The sequence below is a fragment of the Salvelinus fontinalis genome, chromosome 38, assembly GCF_029448725.1.
Source record: "Salvelinus fontinalis isolate EN_2023a chromosome 38, ASM2944872v1, whole genome shotgun sequence".
Lineage (NCBI taxonomy): Eukaryota > Metazoa > Chordata > Actinopteri > Salmoniformes > Salmonidae > Salvelinus > Salvelinus fontinalis.
The window spans coordinates 3869912-3896256 of record NC_074702.1 but is presented as its reverse complement, the minus strand read 5'-3'; the positions used below and the strand labels follow the sequence as shown (position 1 = coordinate 3896256).

Here is a 26345-nt window from a genome sequence, read left to right as displayed (position 1 = left end):
ACGGCCAAGACAACTCAGGAATGGCTTTGGGACAAGTCTCTGATTTGTGCCTTGAGTGGCCCAGCCAGAGCGCTGAAGAGTACAAATTATTGTATGGGACAACATACAAACGTTTTTGGGAAAGATACATTGATAAGAAATATGAACATTTAATGAATTTAAGGTTATTTGTTGATGTAAACATTGAAATAGACTGATTTTAATGTTGTGTCATCAGATTTGGGGAGGGGTGGGGTCACCAGAAATTGTGGCTAAAGAAATGGGGTCCCTTCTGAAAGAGTTTGAATATCACTGGCCTAGATAGATAACACATTCTACAACTCACCAGCAAGCCAATATTAGTTGAGTGTTAATCTCTGGTGGACAGACTACGGAAACATAAATGGTACCGTACCGTAGGTCTGTCATGATACAACGGGATGTGGGAGATAGCGAGCAGCATTAGTTCCGGTCCTTGTTTTTTTTTGTCACCGGTTATTTGGAAAAATCAAGATTTGGTGTGTGTCGAATTTCGGAAGGGGAGGGGACATTTGGCCCATAGACTTGCCCGTAACTTGCAAAGAGAGAGGGTAGAGCTCCTCGTTCTGTCTCTTCTCTTAACACTTCTTTAACCAGAACTTAATCGAGCATCTGATCAATTATGCAAGACTTTAGTTCTGGGTTAACCGAGATTAGTCGCATGTGAGCAAATTAGCCTTTATCTCAATTCTCAGGAGCATTAGTTTTACATAATAGGCTGTGATTCAGAGGAGACTGGAGGAAATAACTATAGGAGGATAGGCTCATTGTAAAGACTGGAATGGAATAAATGGAACGTATCAAACATATGGAAACCACGTTTGACTCCGTTCCATTGATTCCGTTCCAGCCATTACAATGAGCCTGTCCTCCTATAGCTCATCCCACCAGCCTCCGCTGATGTGATTATGCAGAGATTGTGCTGTAGAGTTCTGACATGGGTTTTCTAAATCTTCTTAGACCAATTGCAAACCCGGTCAGCTGTATTCAAAACTGTTTGAAGAAGTTCAGAAAGTAAAACATTGGAAAGTCAAAGTGGACTCAGAAGCTGTGCAAAAAGACAGGAAGCTGCAAGAAAACAAAAGAACAATTGAAACCCAACGTAAAGCCATTCAAGAATTGCAGGTATGTACCACTAAATGTACAGGTATAGGCCTATATTGAAAAGACAGAGTAAAAATGCTAAAGTCCTTTAAAAAAAAGTATTATTATTATTATATATCCTATTTTTCCTTTCCTTTATGTTTTAGTTCGGAAATGAAAGCCTCAGCATAAAACTAGAGGATCAGATCAGTGAGAATGATGATCTGCAGAACAAGTATGTATTTGATTATAACATGATACTGTCACTATAGATTGTATCATCATCATTCTTACCTCTTATTATCTCTTATTACCTCTTTACCTACTTTATTTATTTATTTTGCTCCTTTGCACCCCATTATTTCTATCTCTACTTTTTCTATCTCTACTATCTACTTTTTTTTTTTTTTTTTACTTGCTATATTGTATTTACTTCGCCACCATGGCCTTTTTATATTTTTATTTATTTATATATAGATTTTGTTTGCCTTCACCTCCCTTATCTCACCTCACTTGCTCACATTGTATATAGACTTATTTTTCACTGTATTATTGACTGTATGTTTGTTTTACTCCATGTGTAACTATGTGTTGTTGTATGTGTCGAACTGCTTTGCTTTATCTTGGCCAGGTCGCAATTGTAAATGAGAACGGGTTCTCAATTTGCCTACCTGGTTAAATAAAGGTGAAATAAATAAATAAATAAATTCTGCTTTTTTCTGTAATGTTTATTTTTCCAACAGAAACAATGCAACACGGAACCTATGTAATATACTAAAGGATACGTTTGAAAGATCAGCTGAGAAAATCCATCTATGTGAGTAAAACATGCCGACTACTCAGCCTAAGTGTACATGCTAGTTGCCTGAATGTGAAATGATGACATTTTGTGGTCTACGTTGTCCTCAAACCAACCTATGTTCTCTTAGTTGAATCTGAAAGAGAGGAAACCCATCACTTGTTCATGGAAAACAGTGAAACTATTCAGGTGAATATTATAATTTTCTGTTCTTTTGATAAAAAATAATATAATTGATATAATTGATTTGTTATCTTCATTAATACAGCATGTATGGCGTCAGTTATATGATGCTAGTGAAGAAGAATATTTGTAAAAACATTTTTATTAATTGTTATAGAGGATGAATGCTGCCTTTGAAAGCCTACGTATTCAAGCAGAAACTGACCGCCATGAAATGCTGAAAGGTATGTATACTTGAAATATATCATCATCAAGGCACTTGTATTGTGTTGTTGTGAACATAACACTAGGCACTTTACACAGTATATAAAAAGAGAACAATAACTCCAATGATGTGAATATTTTACAGTCAAAGAGGATTTGGAAGAATTTGCCGTTTTAAAGGAGAAGTTTGAGAAAGAATTCAGTATGAAAGAAGAGGAGGTTGGTCTATAACTGACTGAACATGAGTAGAGTAATGGACACCCTCTCTGAGTGGTTCCTAAAACACACATTTTTGGTAACCTATTGTCACAAACAATATGAACAGTATTTGGCGTTGTGTATGTAGACTATGGAAACTGAAAATGCCTCTTACAGGTTGTGTTACTTCAGATGAAAATGAAGGACAAAGAAAAAGAACTTCAGGCAATCCTGCTCAACCTCCATGAAACCCTAGAGAGTTGCAAACGGTTACAACAGGCAGCACGTAAGATGGGCACATTTTGTTCATTGATTAGGCCTAGGTCTTAAGCCCTATTTGGACGGGACTAGTATTACTAGAGACGTTGGTTATGTAATTACCTATTTGCACTTGAGATGCGTTTATGGATGAGAAAGTGAACTTGCCATCTCCAACAAAGTCAACCTCAGTGGATCAGGGATGCTTTGTGTTCTATTGATCTATTGATCTGCTGCCTACTACATCAACAGCCAGGGTTTCTTTAAAGAGACAATCAGCAGTTGAAACGCTAACAATGCCTTGTTTTGGTAAAAAAAAAACGTAGGGATGGGGTTAAAGAAGTGTAACCACTCTCGCATCCATGATATCAACATTATAGTTGTAATCATGTTTTTAGGCTATATAGTGTTTGTTTACATTTACATTGTTTACAAACAGAGTAAAACAAGCTTATATTTTTGGTTCTGATGGGGTACGACAGTTGAACTAAACTCATGAGGCATTTATGTTATATTCTTCAAGAATCAATGGCTACATATCAATAATTCACAAATCTCAAAATGGATGTAGTAATAAGCCTATAACCGCGATACTTTTTTATTGCGTATTTAGGTTTAATTAAACTGATGCATTTGGCAATGTTCAATTTCAGTTAACTGGCACAAAAGGTATAAACAAAAGTATTCACTTTGAAAGTTGATAAAGGCAGGCCAGTTATATGAAATATACACTGTATACAAAAGTATGTGTATGTATGGTCACCTTTACCCCCCATCCCGTGCACAAAGTGAGGTCCATACAGAAATGGTTTGTCGAGATCGGTGTGGAAGAACTTGACTGGCCTGCACAGAGCCTTGACTTCAACCCCATCGAGCAACTTTGGGATGCATTGGAACGCCGACTGCGAGCCAGGCCTAATCGCACAACATCAGTGCCCAACCTCACTTACTCTTGTGGCTGAATGGAAGCAAGTCCCCGCAGCAATGTTCCAACCACTAGTAGAAAGCCTTCCCAGAAAAGTGGAGGCTTTTATAGCAGCAAAGGGTGGGACCAACTACATATTAATGCCCATGATTTTGGAATTTGATGTTTGACGTGCAGGTGTCCACATACTTTTGGTAATGTAGTGTATATGCAGCACTTTGTTTTAAGCTTCAATTGATCAAATCAGTTCTATGTTTTCTTGCTCAAACTGCAAGCAATACTTGTCAAACTCTAATGTCACGGAAAACACAGTGATGTCGATAAGAACGAGAGTAGTAATATCGGAGTACATTGGTTATTCTGGCTGGAATTGTTACTCTCCTGCCATGGCAGATTCAGGACTAAAATTACAGATGTGGTCTTTTGTTCTTGTGCACAATTACATTACGCTCAGTAAAATGAATTCCATCCGAATAGGTCTTGGTGAACTTTTAAATCCATTTCATGCATTTTACTGGAAGTGAAACTTCCTTACTCCTGTATAATATCATATTTTACGACAAAAACATTAACATCTTATTTCCTTTGACAGAACAACACCAGGAAGCCCTTCAACGTTCCAAACAAGAACAACAATCTCTGTTAGAAAGTCTGCAAAGTGCAGAACAGCTCTATGAAGAATGTGAGGTTAGTATGTTGTTTTGTACTCCAATATGCTAATAAAAAGTATATTTAAACGCAAGTTATGCAGTTCATCATGAATATTCCAAGGAGGCATATGTTGGTCATTTTACATTCTAAGTTATTTATCTTTATGTGGCTGTGGACAGTACATAATGAGACAATGGAAAACGTGCATTGTTACATTAAATCTCTATAGGAAAGTAGAAAAGCTATTGCTACAGCATTAGAGAGCAACAAAGAGGAGAATGCAAAGGTCATTGCCAAGAAAGACTCAAGCTTGGAAGAGCTCAACAAAATAAAAGATCAACAAGCAGACAAGCTTGTACAGATTCAGGCCACAGCCCAGGAATTTCAGACATCATTAACAGTTGAGATACAGAGGTGGGAAATGAATAAAGTTACTATTTTGTCCCCTGTTTGGTGAACCCCAAAATGTTAATCAAGATTCTTATATTACTTTGAATGTTAACTTGTTTCTCAGGGCAAAAGAACTTGAACTGAAGCTTACGGCAGTCACAGAGGAACTTGACAGGAAAAACCTTGAATTAGGTAAAGTATTGCTCGGCTTTGCCTCGTACTTGCGACTGTGCTAAAAAAACAAAGTGTATCACACACCCTTTCGTGTTACAATTGCTTTATTTTTCGAACATTGACATTTGTTTTTAGCTTGTATGCAACCAGCGATTAAATATAAGTTTTGTTTTCTAGGAGAGATCAAAGAACAGAAAGAAAAGAAAGACAGCCAGTTACAAATCCTTGAAGATGAATTGGTAAAGATTATATGTCCCCTATGTTTTGTGAACTCAAATTGGCACTTCCCTCATAACTGTCATGCCTAGTCCATGGTGAGGTTAATGAAAGAGCAATTATTTTACTCTTGCCTTTAGGATGTCAAAAATAAATCCATACAGTCACTAGAGGAAACCATTAAAGTTGTGGAGACCAGAACATCAGAACTCACCACAGAGCTTGAGGGGAAACATGCTGAAATTCACCAAGTTAAGGTAAGATGATGTTCAGATGATTGTTGTGTAGATACATTTATAGCGCTATTTATTCATAAGGATATTGTTTGCATAAATCTTATTACCTTTTAATATTGGAATATGTTGTACCCTTCTAGAATAAAGTGGAAACCATTTCTGTTGAAAACATTTTACTGGAAAAGGCTCTTGGAAATGCTGAAACGATGCAAAACGACTTGAAAGAAAAAGCCAATATGACTGAGGTTTCATTCTATTAATTGGATTTTCCTTGCACAATATTGGCAATGCATATTTGTGTTTAAATGTTTTGTTTGAAACGTGTACATACATGAGTCCAGGAAAGAAATTGTTAATATGTTGTATCCCACAGAGGAAAATAAAAGAGATTGAGGGGCAGTTATCTGCTGCAATGAGAAGAGATGAAAAATCCATCAAGGAGAAAGAGAATCTAAAGACAGACATTGTACAGCATGAGTGAGTCCTTGGATGTTCAAGTATAAAGTTTTCAATAACCTGATGGATATTTTTCCTCCATGTCTCTGTAAATAATACTGAATGTGAATTATTCTCCAGGGTGAAGTATAAGGAGCTATTAGCAAGTTTCAATCAGCTGCAGCTTGAGAAGAAGACTATTCTGGAGCAGATTCAGAATGAATCCTCAGAGGCAAACATTCTGGTAGCACAACTTAAGGTCTGTATGAATTGAACATGTGATGCTGTCTGTATAGAATGATTGAGCAGTTTGCTGATAATTCATGGTATTGTGTTGTAATGGGAATATTCTTGTCATTCAGGAGAGCGAGGCAAAAGAGATGAAGATGAAGAAGGAAATTGAAAGACTCCAAGAAGAAAACCACCAATTACGGTCAGTTAGAGTTAATTGTTTATAAATCTTTAGTAATGATAGTCATTATACAATGCTGCTGCATGCAGCAACATTTATTTGTTTTTTCAAAATCATTCACCTTTTTCCTGTAGAGAGGAATTGAAATCCTTAAATGCCAAAGTTGAAGAGCAAGGCCAAGACACTGAGAATCTGCAGAAGAAACTTGAAGAAAGTGTAAGCAAATCACTGTCTAATGAGGTTGGAATAATATTGTGAAATTGTGAAAATTATGATAATGCCCTTTTAGTGTAAAAGCAGTTTGAAAAGACCGCCTGAAATTTCTGCATGTTTTGGTGGAATGGAGTTTTGGCCTGCCTGATGTCATCACCATGTGGTAAATTAGTTAATAGACCAATAAGAAAGAGTGTTCCAACCTCTGCCAATAACAGCTAGTTTTCAGTTTCCCCCTCCCTACTCAAACCACTCCCACATAGTCCTAGCAGAATTATTGCTTGAGAAATTGCTCTTTGCTAAGAAGTTATTTTTGTTTATTTTTTTACCATTTTATTTTAAAACAATCACAGTAAGGTACTTAATTGTTACCCAGAAAATATTTGATATTGAGATAAAATGTCTGTATTGGAACTTTCAACATGATGTCAGTTTAACACTGTTTTTAAAAAAAATAAAAAAAAATATGGCCAAGTACTGTAAATGTACAAATCTAAATGCACGTCTGTTTTATTCTATATTCACACTGATGAGTTATAGTAAATAAAGTTCACTATTTTCTGTTTGACTTCATTTCTATAGTGTGGAGATCTGCAGGCTGAGCTCTCAAAGAAAGATAAACAAATGAAAGCAGTGGAGTCAAAGGTGATTATCAACGTCATGTCTACACTTGGATTATTTTGTCTTTAATTATCTTATCAAACACTTTGCTTTTTCTCTCTAGCTGTCCAACCTGAAGATAAAATTAGAGAGTAAAACTAAAGTCCAGGACGAATACAAAAAAGAGGTTTGTGTTGACTAAAAAATCGATTATAAAATGACAAATGAATTATACAATAATATAAACTGTTCAGCTTTCTATAACCTGTTTTTCATTCACTTGTTCTCAGAACAAAACGTTGAAGAAACAAATTGCAGTTGAGACAGCAAAATCCAGTGAACTTGAAAATGAGGTACCGCGTGGCTTTAAATGGTAATTTACAAGACAAGTGCAACATTGTAATTCAGTTGTGATGCAACTTGGTTTTTCATCCATTACAGATAAACAAATTGAAAGAGGAGTCAGAAAATGTTCAACGATTAAATGAAGAGGAATGTAAAAATTTGCTTGATGACCTTGAAACCAAATCAACATCTGAGACAGAGCTTCAGAAAAAGGTGCTTATTGGAAGTTAATAATATGGTACATTCTGGTAGATGTGGCAACATACTTGCTGCACATGTTGATCCCTGCAGGTGCAAAAGCTACATCTTACAGCAACAGATGCCATCAAGAGTAAGGAAGATACTGAAATCAAATGTCAGAACAAGATAGCAGACATGGTTGCCTTGATGGAAAAGCATAAGGTAAAGTTCTCTTTAGGGCAATATCCACAGATTACACCAACACCGTGCCATCTTGCATGTTGTATGAAATGTTATCCATGTGTGTTTGTTAACATTTAGTTCTCTGTTGGTATCAGAACCAGTATGACAAAATGGTTGACGAGAAAGATGCAGAGCTTGATGAGAAGAAGAGGAAAGACATGGAGGCAACTGCTAATAGAACATCACTGGTATGCTACCATATAGTAGAGAAATACACATGAGATTGGATTAACTGGGAACATTTCAGTAGAGTGTTATACCTCTGCTTCTTGGATATTTTTCTGATTTTTTCTCAGGAATTGGCGCTGTCACAGCAGAACATTGAGAATGACCGTTTGAAGGAACAACTAAAGAAAGAAATGAACGAGAGGGTAAGTGTGTCATGTCCCATGCTGACAAAGCTGTGTCAGGTGACAAATGTTGTCTATTTACTCAGTCGTGATGTCATGTTGGGTTGTAGGAAAGCTTACTACAAGAGATTACAGACCTGAAAAAAGAAAAGAAAATGAGCAGGCAACTGAAGACACAGGATGAACAGGTAGATATTCAGATATCAGAGCATGACAACAGTTTGTGTTGTTTAAAAGTGTCTGACAAAAAATAAAATTAAAATAAATTATATTTACATATTAGGTGCCTGAGCCAAAGTCCAAAGAAGTTAAGTGTTCTGAAATCCCCAAAGTATACTCCTCCGCCAAGATGCCTATGTTCCGTTTGGCAAAGGACAGTCAGAGAAAGTCAAAAAAAGCCTCTGTAACCCCATCCCAAACCTCAGAGAAAATAGTTGTTGTGACTCCAAACATTAATGTAAGTGATCATGAACTTCTTAAAAATGCTTGTGTTCAGGTCAAACATTTTCTGAAATGTTTCTCCACTACATCCATGTGCATCATCACTGTATAATACCTTAGATGAACTGATATTGTTGATGTGTCAAAGGAAATGGAAAACGAAGCCCCAAAAACTCCATCTTGGAGCTCCATGACTAGAGTTGCAGCAACACCACGAATTAAGGTATTGGAATTGGTTGATTATTTTGTGTGCTGTATTCATAATGCATAACTTAGGCTATTCAATAATAAATGATCTGTATGTTGTATGATCACCGTAGAATTGATTAGATGAACTGACGTTGTACTGTATGTTTCATGCGTCAAAGGAAACTGAAGCTCTCAGAACTCCATCTTGGAGCTCCACCAATATAGTTAGTGCAACACCACGGATTAAGGTATTGGAGTATGTTGATAGATTTTTTTATGTTTAGTATTCATTAACTGTGTTTTCATTTATTGACTGTGATATGTGAGCCATTCCCCCAGAGGATTCTCTCCATCCTATTTGTTTGTGAGTGATTGAGTGATTTTCTCCACAGTCTTACAGAATCAGAACTCCTCCGTCCACTGGGAAATCTGTGCCCTGGGGGAAGAGCACCTTGGAGCTTGACCCCAAGTCTGACAGCTCGGAACATAATGATTTATTGGTAAATAATGCTTCAAGATCTAATGAACACACTGCTTGAACTTGGGTAGACTTAAAACATTGGATTTGTTCAAACTCAGGATTTATTATCATAACTTTATATGCAAGCTGTATGGTGTGCACATGCACATTTAATTGTGGAAATAATTTTGCTTTACATATCACATCTTCTAACTTGGGTCTTTCTGATCCGTATAATGGCAGAGCATTGCAGTTGCAACTGATCCATTCAAGAGCCGCCTGCAGCCAAGTGTCCCAGCAGCACAGAATCAAAAAGTGGACATATTCAGGAAGGTAGAATGAGCCAGCCTTACATTAACACCAAATACTTGACTTACTTGGCAGTACACCCTCTGTATTATGAAATAGGTTGTGAAATATCATATTGCATTGTATGGTATAGTCTATACTCTGCAACTTCTAAAATATAGTCTGTAACTTAAAAGTAGTTAATGCTGTGATGTCCAGGTCAGTATTAGTCTGTAATGTTTCAGATCCAGAGCCCTGCCATTCAGAAATCACCTGGGAGTACTTTAAAGCTCGCTGCAATGAAAAGGATGCGGGATGCTGGTTGGACATCTGTCACTGGTGCTGAAAAGAAGAAGAAAAAAACAGTTGAAAAGATCTTTGCATAAGAAGCAAGTGCTGTGCTTTTCAAGATAGACCGTTTTCTGTGTGTCTGACAAATCTGAAAACGGTCTATACTATTTTCATTACACCACTGCTCTAAAATTTCATTCATGTCTATAGTTGTCTGATGCTGGGAAAGCTGTTGACCGAAATAGGAATTTCAAATGTAAGTCAAATCAATTTGAAATGAACCAAGTATGTTATATTGTTTTGTTGTTACTGTTTAGCAACTTTACTCACATTATTCATGGCAAAATATGTCAAATGCTTGTTGTTTTGAGCAAACTTGCCTCCTTTGACTCTATTCAACATGAATAAGTTAATGTTTTCATGAAATTGAATTTATTTGTTTGTAACATTGTTTTTGCTTGTGCGGTTTTTATGAACCTATACACTATATATATACAAATGTATGTGGACACCCCTTTAAATTAGTGGATTTGGCTACTGCCGAGTGCTTAAGTGTGTAAAAATTGCCTGTCATTTGCAACACTCACTACCGAGTTTCAAACTGCCGCTGGAAGCAACTTCAGCACAATGACTTTTCATCGGGAGCTTCATGAAATGGGTTTCCATTGCCGAGCAGCCTCAGATCACCAAACGCAATGCAGTCCGATGGACAAATCTGGGTTTGGTGGATGCCAGGAGAATGCTACCCGCCTGAATGCATAGTACAGACTAAAGTTTGGTTGAGGAGGAATAATGGTCTGGGACTGTTTTTCATGGTTCGGGCTAGGCCCCTTAGTTCCAATGAAGGGAAATCTTAACGCTACAGCATACAATGACATTGTAGACGATTCTGTGCTTCCAACTTTGTGGCAATAGTTTGGGGAAGGCCCTTTCCAGTTTCAGCCGTTTCCTGTGCACAAAGCGAGGTCCATGCAGAAATTCTTTGTCAAGATCAGTGTGGAAGAACATGACTGGCCTGCACAGAGCCCTGACCTCAACCCCATTGAACACCTTTGGGATAAATTGGAATGCCGACTAAGCCAGGCCTAATCGCCCAACATCAGTGTCTGACCTCACTAATGCTCTTGAGGCTGAATGGAAGTAAGTCCCTGCAGCAATGTTCCAACATCTAGTGGAAAGACTTCCCAGAAGAGTAAAGGCTGATATAGCAGCAAAAGGGGGACCAAATCCATATTAATGTCCATGATTTTATAATAAGATGTTGCAGGAGCAGGTGTCCACATACTTTTAGTGTATATTGCGTTTAGCAACGTTGTATGACGTATTGTTATTTATATTACTACCAAATAAAATGATGCTTCAATTTATTAGTCATTTATTTGTATTTACTCAGATGGTAATATTCTCCCTCTGACTAACACACCCGTTTTAAACATTTTAAAGTGACCCTCCCTAATTAGGATCCCAGGGGAAACAATGACCAAAAGTAAGGTTCCTACTACCCTATCACATAATTCAAACAGGTATTGTGTTTTAGAAATGTGTTGCCTACTGTTCTGGCCTACAATTCACAATATTGCAACGCAATACGTCAAGTATATTATTGACGTCGATTATAAAGTGAGTTACCTAAGGGGTGCTCAACAGGCAATAATATTGTCACTGTCCTTATTTATTATTGTATTTGTTTTATTTAACTAAGCATGTCGGTTAAGAACATTTTATTTTTTTACAATGATGGCCTAGGAACCATGGGTTAACTTTTCCTAGGGGCAGAACGGCAGATTTTTACCTTGTCAGCTCGCGGATTCGATCTAGCAACCTTTCGGTTATTAGTCCAACGCTCTAACCAGTAGAATACCTGCCGCCCCATTGCCGCAATCAAGTGCTAGTCTAAACTAGGAAACTCGGAAATGTTCGACTTGCTAACTGGTTGTAGTTATTCACGTTCCGCGTTCAACAAATTAGCTAATCGAAATTTCCGAGTTCCCCAGTTCCGACTAGCACGTGAACATAGCCCCTCTGCTCTTTCTCGCTCCACTCTCCCACCCCATGCTTATGCTCCAGCTGCTAGCGCCGCTGCCTGCTGGTGTCTGTAGCTGACTCCCCTCACTGGCCCACATATTCAATGTACAGGTAGCTTAGACCATGACAGGCATCGCCGCTGCCTCCTTCTTCTCTAACATTTGTAGGTTCGGTGGTTGCGGACTCCACTTCGATTCGTTGGCCGAACTCATCGTGCACATTGAGGATAACCACATCGGTAAGTATTGAACGAACCAAACAGAAACAGTCAATCTGTGCTCACTCCACTTCTGCAATTGCCCTGGCTAGGGCTGGTTCGAACCAGTTAGCTAGCTATAGCTACTTCCTGCGTCTGACAGCGCTGTTGTTAGGTGTGGTATTGATGGGACGTTTGTCTTTAGATTTTGTTTACATACTGTCACGCTATAGTATTGCAATGTATAGCTACAAACTGCACGATTAGGAACCATCTCGCACTTCGGGAGCGGCAGTTGGTCAATGCATTTAAGGTTTACGCACGGAACCGTGTTGAGCTATTGCTCACTCTCGCTATTGCCATTTGCAGCCCTGTCTGTTTGCAGCACTAGGCCTAGGCAAGCTACGTTGCAAACACTTGCTAGATACTGCATCTAGGCAGCGCAATGATAGAACGAACAGTGGTGGGAAAAAATACTAAATTGTTATACTTAAGTAAAAGTAAAGATACATTAGTAGAAAATGACTCAAGTAAAAGTGAGTCACCCAGTAAAATACTACTTGAGTAAAAGTATTAGGTTTTATATATACTTAAGTATCAAGAGTAAAAATGTAAATAATTTCAAATTCCTTATATTAAGCAAACCAGACGGCACCATTTTCTTGTTTTTTGTTTATTTACGGCTAGCCAGGGGCACACTCCAACACTGACGAATTGTACTAATGAAGTATGTGTGTTTAGGGAGTCCGCCAGATCAAAGTCAGTAGGTATGACCAAATATGTTATTTTGATAAGTGCGTGAATTTTTATGTCCTGCTAAGCATTTAAAAAGGTTTCAAGTACTTTTGGGTGTCAGGGGAAAATGTATGGAGTAAAAATACAATTTTCTTTAGGAATGTAGTGAAGTAAAACTTGTCACAAATATAAATAGTAAAGTACAGATACCCCCAAAATCTACTTAAGTAGTACTTTAAAGTATTTTTACTTGAGTACTTTACACCACTGAGAACGAACCATTGTTGACAACTTGAGTAGCTTTAAATAAACCTAATTGAAGATGAAGCTCCTTAGTTTGTTGACAATTACTGTTTTTACACTGTTCTAACGGTGCCTTCCTTGTTACTATGAGATTACAATGGCCATGGGGCTCAGATCACAGTGCATGTTATGTTTAGTTACAATGTTATACTCATGCATTATAATTGCATTCAGAATTTGTGAGTCTCTCTCACTCTCACACAAACTGCTAGAGTATGCAGCAGACAGTAGAGGAGTACAGAACAGTGGAGGTGAATGTTAGTCACCCTGGGAGACATGTGGGCGTGAGTCTTGTTGTGCTGCACAGAGTTACTGAATATTGATGAACCTGGATGTGGGTCACATCAAGCCCCCACCTCTTCTCACTCACACATGATGTTGTCCCTCAAGGGTCACAGTAACAGAAGATCCTCCCATATTGATTAAGCTTCTATCATTGTGAACATGATGCCTGTCTCTGATCAGCTGGCAACCATTCCTAAAGACTCCAACCAACCACTGCATTCAGTCAGGCCTGACAGGATTCTGGCTCAAGATATAGGCAGTCTCTTGTTGCCTTTTTAGATCCATGACATCACCCCAGTCCAGAATGATAAACAATCTGTTCCAAAATCAATCGTATCCCTTGGCTGAACCCCAGAGAGAGCCCCTTGACCAGAACAAAACCATGAGATACAGTGCATTCGGAAAGTATTCAGGGTCCTTGACTATTCCACATTTTGTTACGTTAAAGCCTTATTCTAAAAATGATTGTCGTTTTTTCCCCTCATCAATCTAATACATTTTTGCAAATGTATTAAAACCAAAAAAACAGAAACATCACATTCACATAAGTCTTCAGACCCTTTACTCAGTACTTTGTTGAAGCACCTTTGGTAGCGATTACAACCTCGAGTCTTCTTGGGTATGACACTATAAGCTTGACACACCTGCATTTGGGGAGTTCCTCCCATTCTTCTCTCCAGATCCTCTCAAGCGGTGTCAGGTTGGATGGGGAGCGTCGCTGCACAGCCATCTCCAGAGATGTTCGATCAGGTTCAAGTCCAGGCTCTGTCTGGGCCACTCAAGGACATTCAGAGACTTGTCCCGAAGCCACTCCTGCGTTATCTTGGATGTGTGCTTAGGGTCATTGTCCTGTTGGAAGGTGAACTTTCACCCCAGTCTGAGGTCCTGAGTGCTCTCAAGCAGATTTTCATCAAGGATCTCTTTGTACTTTGCTCCGTTCATCTTTGGGCTCCCAAGTGGCGCAGCGGTCAAAGGCACTGCATTCTCAGTGCAAGAGGCGTAGTCCCTGGTTCAAATCCAGGCTGCATCACATCTGGCCGTGATTGGGAGTCCCACAGGGCGGTGCACAATTGGCCCAGCATCGTCAAGGTTTAGCAGAGGTAGACCGTCATTGTAAATAAGAATTTGTTCTTATTAACTGACTTGCCTAGTAAAATAAAGGTTAAATAAAATCTTTCCCTCAATCCTGACTAGACTCCCAGTCCCTGCCTCTGAAAAACATCCCCACAGCATGATGATGCTGCCACCACCATGCTTCACTGTAGGGATGGTGCCGGGTTTCCTTCAGATGTGACGCTTGGCATTCAGGCCAAAGAGTTCAATCTTGTTTCTCATGGTCAGAGTCCTTTAGGTGCCTTTTGGCAAACTCCAAGCGAGTTGTCATGTGCCTTTTACTGAGGAGTGGCTTCCGTCTGGCCACTCTGGCCACTACCATAAAGGCCTGATTGGTGGAGTGCTGCAGAGATGGTTGTCCTTTTGGAAGGTTCTCCCATCTCCACAGAGGAACTATGGATCTCTGTCAGAGTCACCATTGGATTCTTGGTCACCTCCCTGACCAAGGCCCTTCTCCCCCGATTGCTCAGTTTCTCCGGGTGGCCAGCTCTAGGAAGAGTCTTGGTGCTTCTAAATTTCTTCCATTTAAAAATGGAGGCCACTGTGTTCTTGGGGACCTTCAATGCTGCAGAAATGTTTTGGTCCCTTCCCCAGATCTATGCCTCGACACAATCCTGTCTCGGAGCTCTATGGACAATTCCTTTGACCTCATGGCTGATTTTTGCTCTGACATGTACTGTCAACTGTGGGACCTTATACAGGTGTGTGCCTTTCCAAATCATGTCCAATCAATAGAATTTACCACAGGTGGACTCCAATCAAGTTGAAGAAACATCTCAACCATGATCAATGGAAACAGGATGCAACTGAGCTCAATTTTAATTCTCATAGCAGAGGGTCTGAATACTTACGTGAATAAGGTATTTCAGTTTTTTATTTTGAGTACATTTGCAAAAATGTCTAAACCTGTTTTTGCTTTTTCAATATGTGGTATTGTGTGTAGATTGATGAGGAAAACATTATATTTAATACATTGTAGAATAAGGCTGTAAAGTAACAGAATGTGTAAAAAGGGAAGGGGTCTGAATACTTTCAGAATGCACTGTAGGTTCATGGCTGCCACGCTACGGGAAATTAAACATGTCACTGGGTGGAATGCAGGGAGAAGTCCTGGCAGAGTTGTAATCATGGCACCATTTGCTACTTTTAGAGGACATTGGTTTAATGACTAGGTCTCTGTCTAGTTTGTTCCACCACATCCTTTATCACTTCGTTTATAAAAATGCCATTACCAAAAATTGTTGAGGGAACACTGAAATCCAAATTCAATATACACTGCTCAAAAAAATAAAGGGAACACTTAAACAACACAATGTAACTCCAAGTCAATCACACTTCTATGAATACAAACTGTCCACTTAGGAAGCAACACTGATTGACAATAAATTTCACATGATGTTGTGCAAATGGAATAGACAAAAGGTGGAAATTATAGGCAATTAGCAAGACACCCCCAAAAAAGGAGTGATTCTGCAGGTGGTGACCACAGACCACTTCTCAGTTCCTATGCTTCCTGGCTGATGTTTTGGTCACTTTTGAATGCTGGCGGTGCTCTCACTCTAGTGGTAGGATGAGACGGAGTCTACAACCCACACAAGTGGCTCAGGTATTGCAGTTCATCCAGGATGGCACATCAATGCGAGCTGTGGCAAAAAGGTTTGCTGTGTCTGTCAGCGTAGTGTCCAGAGCATGGAGGCGCTACCAGGAGACAGGCCAGTACATCAGGAGACGTGGAGGAGGCCGTAGGAGGGCAACAACCCAGCAGCAGGACCGCTACCTCCGCCTTTGTTCAAGGAGGTGCACTGCCAGAGCCCTGCAAAATGACCTCCAGCAGGCCACAAATGTGCATGTGTCAGCATATGGTCTCACATGGGGTCTGAGGATCTCATATCGGTACCTAATGGCAGTCAGGCTACCTCTGGCGAGCACATGGAGGGCTGTGCGGCCCCACAAAGAAATGCCACCCCACACCATGACTGACCCACCGCCAAACCGGTCATGCTGGAGGATGTTGCAGGCAGCAGAACGTTCTCCACGGTGTCTCCAGACTCTGTCACGTCTGTCACATGTGCTCATGTGCTCAGTGTGAACCTGCTTTCATCTGTGAAGAGCACAGTGCGCCAGTGGCGAATTTGCCAATCTTGGTGTTCTCTGGCAAATGCCAAACGTCCTGCACGGTGTTGGGCTGTAAGCACAACCCCCACATGTGGACGTCGGGCCCTCATACCACCCTCATGGAGTCTGTTTCTGACTGTTTGAGCAGACACATGCACATTTGTGGCCTGCTGGAGGTCATTTTGCAGGGCTCTGGCAGTGTACCTCCTTGCACAAAGGCGGAGGTAGCGGTCCTGCTGCTGGGTTGTTGCCCTCCTACGGCCTCCTCCACGTCTCCTGATGTACTGGCCTGTCTCCTGGTAGCGCCTCCATGCTCTGGACACTACGCTGACAGACACAGCAAACCTTTTTGCCACAGCTCGCATTGATGTGCCATCCTGGATGAACTGCAATACCTGAGCCACTTGTGTGGGTTGTAGACTCCGTCTCATGCTACCACTAGAGTGAGAGCACCGCCAGCATTCAAAAGTGACCAAAACATCAGCCAGGAAGCATAGGAACTGAGAAGTGGTCTGTAGTCACCACCTGCAGAATCACTCCTTTTTTGGGGGTGTCTTGCTAATTGCCTATAATTTCCACCTTTTGTCTATTCCATTTGCACAACAGCATGTGAAATTTATTGTCAATCAGTGTTGCTTCCGAATTGGACAGTTTGATTTCACAGAAGTGTGATTGACTTGGAGTTACATTGTGTTGTTTAAGTGTTCCCTTTATTTTTTTGAGCAGTGTATTTGCATTAATGCAGTGTAGACTAGCCCATATCTTAATGCTGTGTAGACTAGCCCATATCTTAATGCTGTGTAGACTAGCCCATAACGTAATGCTGTGTAGACTAGCCCATAACGTAATGCTGTGTAGACTAGGCCGTATCTTAATGCTGTGTAGACTAGCCCATAACGTAATGCTGTGTAGACTAGCCCATAACGTAATGCTGTGTAGACTAGGCCATGTCGTAATGCTGTGTAGACTAGCCCATAACGTAATGCTGTGTAGACTAGGCCGTATCTTAATGCTGTGTAGACTAGCCCATAACGTAATGCTGTGTAGACTAGCCCATAACGTAATGCTGTGTAGACTAGGCCATGTCGTAATGCTGTGTAGACTAGCCCATAACGTAATGCTGTGTAGACTAGGCCGTATCTTAATGCTGTGTAGACTAGCCCATAACGTAATGCTGTGTAGACTAGCCCATATCTTAATGCTGTGTAGACTAGCCCGTATCTTAATGCTGTGTAGACTAGGCCGTATCTTAATGCTGTGTAGACTAGCCCGTATCGTAATGCTGTGTAGACTAGCCCATATCGTAATGCTGTGTAGACTAGCCCATATCGTAATGCTGTGTAGACTAGCCCATATTTTAATGCTGTGTAGACTAGCCCATATCTTAATGCTGTGTAGACTAGCCCATATCTTAATGCTGTGTAGACTAGCCCATATCTTAATGCTGTGTAGACTAGCCCATATCTTAATGCTGTGTAGACTAGCCCATATCTTAATGCTGTGTAGACTAGCCCATATCTTAATGCTGTGTAGACTAGCCCATATCTTAATGCTGTGTAGACTAGCCCATATCTTAATGCTGTGTAGACTAGCCCATATCTTAATGCTGTGTAGACTAGCCCATATCTTAATGCTGTGTAGACTAGCCCATTACTTAATGCTGTGTAGACTAGCCCATATCTTAATGCTGTGTAGACTAGCCCAAATCTTAATGCTGTGTAGACTAGCCCATATCTTAATGCTGTGTAGACTAGCCCATATCTTAATGCTGTGTAGACTAGCCCATATCTTAATGCTGTGTAGACTAGCCCAAATCTTAATGCTGTGTAGACTAGCCCATATCTTAATGCTGTGTAGACTAGCCCATATCTTAATGCTGTGTAGACTAGCCCATATCTTAATGCTGTGTAGACTAGCCCATATTTTAATGCTGTGTAGACTATTCCGTGTCTTAATGCTGTGTAGACTAGGCCATATTGTAATGCTGTGTAGACTAGGCCGTATCTTAATGCTGTGTAGACTAGGCCATATCTTAATGCTGTGTATACTAGCCCATTACGTAATGCTGTGTAGACTAGGCCATGTCGTAATGCTGTGTAGACTAGGCCATGTCGTAATGCTGTGTAGACTAGGCCATGTCGTAATGCTGTGTAGACTAGGCCATGTCGTAATGCTGTGTAGACTAGGCCATGTCGTAATGCTGTGTAGACTAGGCCATGTCGTAATGCTGTGTAGACTAGGCCATGTCTTAATGCTGTGTAGACTAGGCCATGTCGTAATGCTGTGTAGACTAGGCCATGTCGTAATGCTGTGTAGACTAGGCCATGTCGTAATGCTGTGTAGACTAGGCCATATCGTAATGCTGTGTAGACTAGCCCATATCGTAATGCTGTGTAGACTAGCCCATATCTTAATGCTGTGTAGACTAGCCCATATCTTAATGCTGTGTAGACTAGCCCATATCTTAATGCTGTGTAGACTAGCCCATATCTTAATGCTGTGTAGACTAGCCCATATTTTAATGCTGTGTAGACTATTCCGTGTCTTAATGCTGTGTAGACTAGGCCATATTGTAATGCTGTGTAGACTAGGCCGTATCTTAATGCTGTGTAGACTAGGCCATATCTTAATGCTGTGTATACTAGCCCATTACGTAATGCTGTGTAGACTAGCCCATGTCGTAATGCTGTGTAGACTAGGCCATGTCGTAATGCTGTGTAGACTAGGCCATGTCGTAATGCTTTGTAGACTAGGCCATGTCGTAATGCTGTGTAGAATAGGCCATGTCGTAATGCTGTGTAGACTAGGCCATGTCGTAATGCTGTGTAGACTAGGCCATGTCGTAATGCTGTGTAGACTAGGCCATGTCGTAATGCTGTGTAGACTAGGCCATGTCGTAATGCTGTGTAGACTAGGCCATGTCTTAATGCTGTGTAGACTAGGCCATGTCGTAATGCTGTGTAGACTAGGCCATGTCGTAATGCTGTGTAGACTAGGCCATGTCGTAATGCTGTGTAGACTAGGCCGTATCGTAATGCTGTGTAGACTAGGCCGTATCTTAATGCTGTGTAGACTAGGCCGTATCGTAATGCTGTGTAGACTAGGCCGTATCTTAATGCTGTGTAGACTAGGCCGTATCGTAATGCTGTGTAGACTAGGCCATGTCGTAATGCTGTGTAGACTAGACCATAACGTAATGCTGTGTAGACTAGGCCATGTCGTAATGCTGTGTAGACTAGGCCATGTCGTAATGCTGTGTAGACTAGGCCATGTCGTAATGCTGTGTAGACTAGGCCATGTCGTAATGCTGTGTAGACTAGGCCATGTCGTAATGCTGTGTAGACTAGACCATAACGTAATGCTGTGTAGACTAGGCCATGTCGTAATGCTGTGTAGACTAGGCCATGTCGTAATGCTGTGTAGACTAGGCCGTATCTTAATGCTGTGTAGACTAGGCCGTATCTTAATGCTGTGTAGACTAGGCCGTATCTTAATGCTGTGTAGACTAGGCCGTATCTTAATGCTGTGTAGACTAGGCCGTATCGTAATGCTGTGTAGACTAGGCCGTATCTTAATGCTGTGTAGACTAGGCCGTATCGTAATGCTGTGTAGACTAGGCCGTGTCGTAATGCTGTGTAGACTAGGCCGTATCTTAATGCTGTGTAGACTAGGCCGTATCTTAATGCTGTGTAGACTAGGCCGTATCTTAATGCTGTGTAGACTAGGCCGTGTCGTAATGCTGTGTAGACTAGCCCGTATCTTAATGCTGTGTAGACTAGGCCGTATCTTAATGCTGTGTAGACTAGGCCGTATCTTAATGCTGTGTAGACTAGCCCGTATCTTAATGCTGTGTAGACTAGCCCGTATCTTAATGCTGTGTAGACTAGCCCGTATCTTAATGCTGTGTAGACTAGGCCGTGTCTTAATGCTGTGTAGACTAGGCCATATTGTAATGCTGTGTAGACTAGGCCGTATCTTAATGCTGTGTAGACTAGGCCATGTCGTAATGCTGTGTAGACTAGGCCATGTCGTAATGCTGTGTAGACTAGACCATAACGTAATGCTGTGTAGACTAGGCCATAACGTAATGCTGTGTAGACTAGGCCATGTCGTAATGCTGTGTAGACTAGGCCATGTCGTAATGCTGTGTAGACTAGGCCATGTCGTAATGCTGTGTAGACTAGGCCGTATCTTAATGCTGTGTAGACTAGGCCGTATCTTAATGCTGTGTAGACTAGGCCGTATCTTAATGCTGTGTAGACTAGGCCGTATCGTAATGCTGTGTAGACTAGGCCGTATCTTAATGCTGTGTAGACTAGGCCGTATCGTAATGCTGTGTAGACTAGGCCGTATCTTAATGCTGTGTAGACTAGCCCGTATCTTAATGCTGTGTAGACTAGCCCGTATCTTAATGCTGTGTAGACTAGCCCATATCTTAATGCTGTGTAGACTAGGCCGTGTCTTAATGCTGTGTAGACTAGGCCATATTGTAATGCTGTGTAGACTAGGCCGTATCTTAATGCTGTGTAGACTAGGCCATGTCGTAATGCTGTGTAGACTAGGCCATGTCGTAATGCTGTGTAGACTAGACCATAACGTAATGCTGTGTAGACTAGGCCATGTCGTAATGCTGTGTAGACTAGGCCATGTCGTAATGCTGTGTAGACTAGGCCGTATCTTAATGCTGTGTAGACTAGGCCATATCGTAATGCTGTGTAGACTAGCCCATATCGTAATGCTGTGTAGACTAGCCCATATCTTAATGCTGTGTAGACTAGCCCATATCTTAATGCTGTGTAGACTAGCCCATATCTTAATGCTGTGTAGACTAGCCCATATCTTAATGCTGTGTAGACTAGCCCATATTTTAATGCTGTGTAGACTATTCCGTGTCTTAATGCTGTGTAGACTAGGCCATATTGTAATGCTGTGTAGACTAGGCCGTATCTTAATGCTGTGTAGACTAGGCCATATCTTAATGCTGTGTATACTAGCCCATTACGTAATGCTGTGTAGACTAGCCCATGTCGTAATGCTGTGTAGACTAGGCCATGTCGTAATGCTGTGTAGACTAGGCCATGTCGTAATGCTTTGTAGACTAGGCCATGTCGTAATGCTGTGTAGAATAGGCCATGTCGTAATGCTGTGTAGACTAGGCCATGTCGTAATGCTGTGTAGACTAGGCCATGTCGTAATGCTGTGTAGACTAGGCCATGTCGTAATGCTGTGTAGACTAGGCCATGTCGTAATGCTGTGTAGACTAGGCCATGTCTTAATGCTGTGTAGACTAGGCCATGTCGTAATGCTGTGTAGACTAGGCCATGTCGTAATGCTGTGTAGACTAGGCCATGTCGTAATGCTGTGTAGACTAGGCCGTATCGTAATGCTGTGTAGACTAGGCCGTATCTTAATGCTGTGTAGACTAGGCCGTATCGTAATGCTGTGTAGACTAGGCCGTATCTTAATGCTGTGTAGACTAGGCCGTATCGTAATGCTGTGTAGACTAGGCCATGTCGTAATGCTGTGTAGACTAGACCATAACGTAATGCTGTGTAGACTAGGCCATGTCGTAATGCTGTGTAGACTAGGCCATGTCGTAATGCTGTGTAGACTAGGCCATGTCGTAATGCTGTGTAGACTAGGCCATGTCGTAATGCTGTGTAGACTAGACCATAACGTAATGCTGTGTAGACTAGGCCATGTCGTAATGCTGTGTAGACTAGGCCATGTCGTAATGCTGTGTAGACTAGGCCGTATCTTAATGCTGTGTAGACTAGGCCGTATCTTAATGCTGTGTAGACTAGGCCGTATCTTAATGCTGTGTAGACTAGGCCGTATCTTAATGCTGTGTAGACTAGGCCGTATCTTAATGCTGTGTAGACTAGGCCGTATCGTAATGCTGTGTAGACTAGGCCGTATCTTAATGCTGTGTAGACTAGGCCGTATCGTAATGCTGTGTAGACTAGGCCGTATCTTAATGCTGTGTAGACTAGGCCGTATCTTAATGCTGTGTAGACTAGCCCGTATCTTAATGCTGTGTAGACTAGCCCGTATCTTAATGCTGTGTAGACTAGCCCGTATCTTAATGCTGTGTAGACTAGGCCGTGTCTTAATGCTGTGTAGACTAGGCCATATTGTAATGCTGTGTAGACTAGGCCGTATCTTAATGCTGTGTAGACTAGGCCATGTCGTAATGCTGTGTAGACTAGGCCATGTCGTAATGCTGTGTAGACTAGACCATAACGTAATGCTGTGTAGACTAGGCCATAACGTAATGCTGTGTAGACTAGGCCATGTCGTAATGCTGTGTAGACTAGGCCATGTCGTAATGCTGTGTAGACTAGGCCATGTCGTAATGCTGTGTAGACTAGGCCGTATCTTAATGCTGTGTAGACTAGGCCGTATCTTAATGCTGTGTAGACTAGGCCGTATCTTAATGCTGTGTAGACTAGGCCGTATCGTAATGCTGTGTAGACTAGGCCGTATCTTAATGCTGTGTAGACTAGGCCGTATCGTAATGCTGTGTAGACTAGGCCGTATCTTAATGCTGTGTAGACTAGCCCGTATCTTAATGCTGTGTAGACTAGCCCGTATCTTAATGCTGTGTAGACTAGCCCATATCTTAATGCTGTGTAGACTAGGCCGTGTCTTAATGCTGTGTAGACTAGGCCATATTGTAATGCTGTGTAGACTAGGCCGTATCTTAATGCTGTGTAGACTAGGCCATGTCGTAATGCTGTGTAGACTAGGCCATGTCGTAATGCTGTGTAGACTAGACCATAACGTAATGCTGTGTAGACTAGGCCATGTCGTAATGCTGTGTAGACTAGGCCATGTCGTAATGCTGTGTAGACTAGGCCGTATCTTAATGCTGTGTAGACTAGGCCGTATCTTAATGCTGTGTAGACTAGGCCGTATCTTAATGCTGTGTAGACTAGGCCGTATCGTAATGCTGTGTAGACTAGGCCGTATCGTAATGCTGTGTAGACTAGGCCGTATCTTAATGCTGTGTAGACTAGGCCGTATCTTAATGCTGTGTAGACTAGGCCGTATCTTAATGCTGTGTAGACTAGGCCGTATCTTAATGCTGTGTAGACTAGGCCGTGTCGTAATGCTGTGTAGACTAGGCCATGTCGTAATGCTGTGTAGACTAGGCCATGTCGTAATGCTGTGTAGACTAGGCCATGTCGTAATGCTGTGTAGACTAGGCCATGTCGTAATGCTGTGTAGACTAGGCCATGTCGTAATGCTGTGTAGACTAGGCCATGTCGTAATGCTGTGTAGACTAGGCCATATCTTGTAGGCCTGTTATTTGTATGTGTGTTGATCACATACAATTGATAAAATTGAGGGGCACGTGCTTTAGTTTTACTGGTGTGTGTTCATTTTGCGTGGTGACGAGGCATAGAGCACTACTTTTGACTGGAGCCCTATGGGTATCCAATGGGCCATGGTCAGAAGTAGTGCTCTATAAAGGGAATAGGGTGCCTTTGGGATGTAGATAATGGACTGGCTGCATGGAGATGGGTAATGAAAAATCCACCTGTTCTCTCTGCTAGGCCTGGGAGGCTCTATAGGGCTGATCCCCCTGTTCTCTGCTAGGCCTGGGAGGCTCTATATGGCTGATCACCCTGTTCTCTCTGCTAGGCCTGGGATGCTCTATAGGGCTGATCCCCCTGTTCTATTTGCTAGGCCTGTGAGGCTATAGGGCTGATCACCCCTGTTCTCTCTGATAGGCCTGGGGGGCTCTATATGGCTGATCCCCCTGTTCTCTCTGCTAGGCCTGGGAGGCTCTATATGGCTGATCCCCCTGTTCTCTCTGCTAGGCCTGGGAGGCTATATGGCTGATCCCCCTGTTCTCTGCTAGGCCTGGGAGGCTCTATATGGCTGATCCCCCTGTTCTCTCTGCTAGGCCTGGGAGGCTATATGGCTGATCCCCCTGTTCTCTCTGCTAGGCCTGTGAGGCTATATGGCTGATCCCCCTGTTCTCTCTGATAGGCCAGGGAGGCTATATGGCTGATCCCCCTGTTCTCTCTGATAGGCCAGGGAGGCCATATGGCTGATCACCCTGTTCTCTCTGATAGGCCAGGGAGGCTATATGGCTGATCACCCTGTTCTCTCTGCTAGGCCTGGGTGGCTCTATATGGCTGATCCCCCTGTTCTCTCTGCTAGGCCTGGGAGGCTATAGGGCTGATCCCCCTGTTCTCTGCTAGGCCTGGGTGGCTCTATAGGGCTGATCCCCCTGTTCTCTCTGCTAGGCCTGGGAGGCTCTATATGGCTGATCCCCCTGTTCTCTCTGCCAGGCCTGGTAGGCTATATGGCTGATCCCCCTGTTCTCTCTGCTAGGCCTGGGAGGCTATATGGCTGATCACCCTGTTCTCTCTGATAGGCCAGGGAGGCTATATGGCTGATCACCCTGTTCTATCTGCTAGGCCAGGGAGGCTATATGGCTGATCACCCCTGTTCTCTCTGCTAGGCCTGGGAGGCTATAGGGCTGATCCCCCTGTTCTCTCTGCTAGGCCAGGGAGGCTATATGGCTGATCACCCTGTTCTCTCTGATAGGCCAGGGAGGCTATATGGCTGATCCCCCTGTTCTCTCTGATAGGCCTGGGAGGCTATAGGGCTGATCCCCCTGTTCTCTCTGATAGGCCTGGGAGGCTATAGGGCTGATCACCCTTGTTCTCTCTGCTAGGCCTGGGAGGCTCTATGGCTGATCCCCCTGTTCTCTCTACTAGGCCAGGGAGGCTACAGGGCTGATCACCCCTGTTCTCTCTGCTAGGCCTGGGAGGCTATATGGCTGATCCCCCTGTTCTCTTTGCTAGGCCTGTGAGGCTATAGTGCTGATCACCCCTGTTCTCTCTGCTAGGCCTGGGAGGCTCTATATGGCTGACCCGCGTTCTCTCTGATAGGCCTGGGAGGCTATAGGGCTGACCCCCCCCCCATGGAGAGAGGGAGGCATGGAGAGAGGGAGGAGGTAGAGAGAGAGACTGAGGAATGCTTTTTGGATCATCAAGTCCCTCAGTCGGGCACCTGATTCCCTGTTTTGTTCAAGCTGGGCTGAAGCACATCTGGGTACGCTTTCACTCCATAGAGACTGAGGGGGGTTTGGGATTGTCTGTCAGGGATAGGCTACATGGGGTCTTCCAGTCACAACAAGTGTTCCTCCTGTGATAGCCTAACCATACCACTGTTTAGCTGTGATATGGCTGTAGCCTCCATAATGCTGTTTAGAATGTCCAATTTTGTAGAATAACTCATTGTATTAGTAATGACACAATCTAGGCCTAAACTATCTATTTCAGATAACATTTTAAATCCCATGCATTTCCCCAGTATTCACAGGGGTCCTAGTTTGATTGTTATACATTCAAAATGTTTAGTTGTATTTCTTCAGAAGCCTTTATTAGTTTAATTTGACTGTTGGTGCAGAGAGGGAGCAGATATTTACATTGAGTTAGTCTGAACAACAGAGGGAGATGTGTCCACCGTCTGACAGTGAGACAGCTGGGAAACTGCCTGCAACACTTCAGGTTGCCACAGTGAGACAGCTGGGAAACTGCCTGCAACACTTCAGGTTGCCACAGTGAGACAGCTGGGAAACTGCCTGCAACACTTCAGGTTGCCACAATACATGCTGGGAAACTGCCTGCAACACTTCAGGTTGCCACAATACATGCTGGGAAACTGCCTGCAACACTTCAGGTTGCCACAATACACAGTGACAGCTGGAATATGAGGGCCATTCCTAGAATACAACACCTGAGGAATTCTATATCACCAGGAAGCTGAAG

At 42.2% G+C, this 26345-nt stretch overlaps 2 protein-coding genes across 2 annotated transcripts in view; both read left to right on the top strand.

The window, feature by feature from the left end:
- Positions 1–978: 978 nt before the first annotated feature.
- LOC129837910 (synaptonemal complex protein 1-like) lies at positions 979–11134 on the top strand (the record flags this gene model as incomplete). The annotated part of the gene is given in 31 exon segments (XM_055904433.1): positions 979–1143; positions 1269–1336; positions 1845–1918; positions 2031–2089; positions 2241–2307; positions 2433–2506; positions 2663–2771; positions 4261–4355; positions 4549–4733; positions 4834–4901; positions 5061–5122; positions 5240–5356; positions 5476–5580; positions 5709–5812; positions 5912–6029; positions 6133–6203; positions 6317–6398; positions 6978–7040; positions 7120–7182; positions 7286–7348; positions 7437–7553; positions 7632–7742; positions 7859–7951; positions 8060–8134; positions 8224–8301; positions 8397–8570; positions 8703–8777; positions 8923–8991; positions 9136–9243; positions 9447–9536; positions 9737–11134. Coding segments are annotated over 31 exon segments (2943 nt in total), but the record flags the coding sequence as incomplete, so codon positions are not given.
- Positions 11135–11563: 429 nt separating this feature from the next.
- LOC129837909 (juxtaposed with another zinc finger protein 1-like) overlaps positions 11564–26345 on the top strand; it is a 51501-nt gene continuing 36719 nt past the window's right edge. The window contains exon 1 of the mRNA XM_055904432.1: positions 11564–12045. Coding sequence (XP_055760407.1) covers positions 11931–12045 — 115 coding nt within the window. The 5' untranslated portion in view covers positions 11564–11930. The remainder of the gene's footprint in view (positions 12046–26345) is intronic.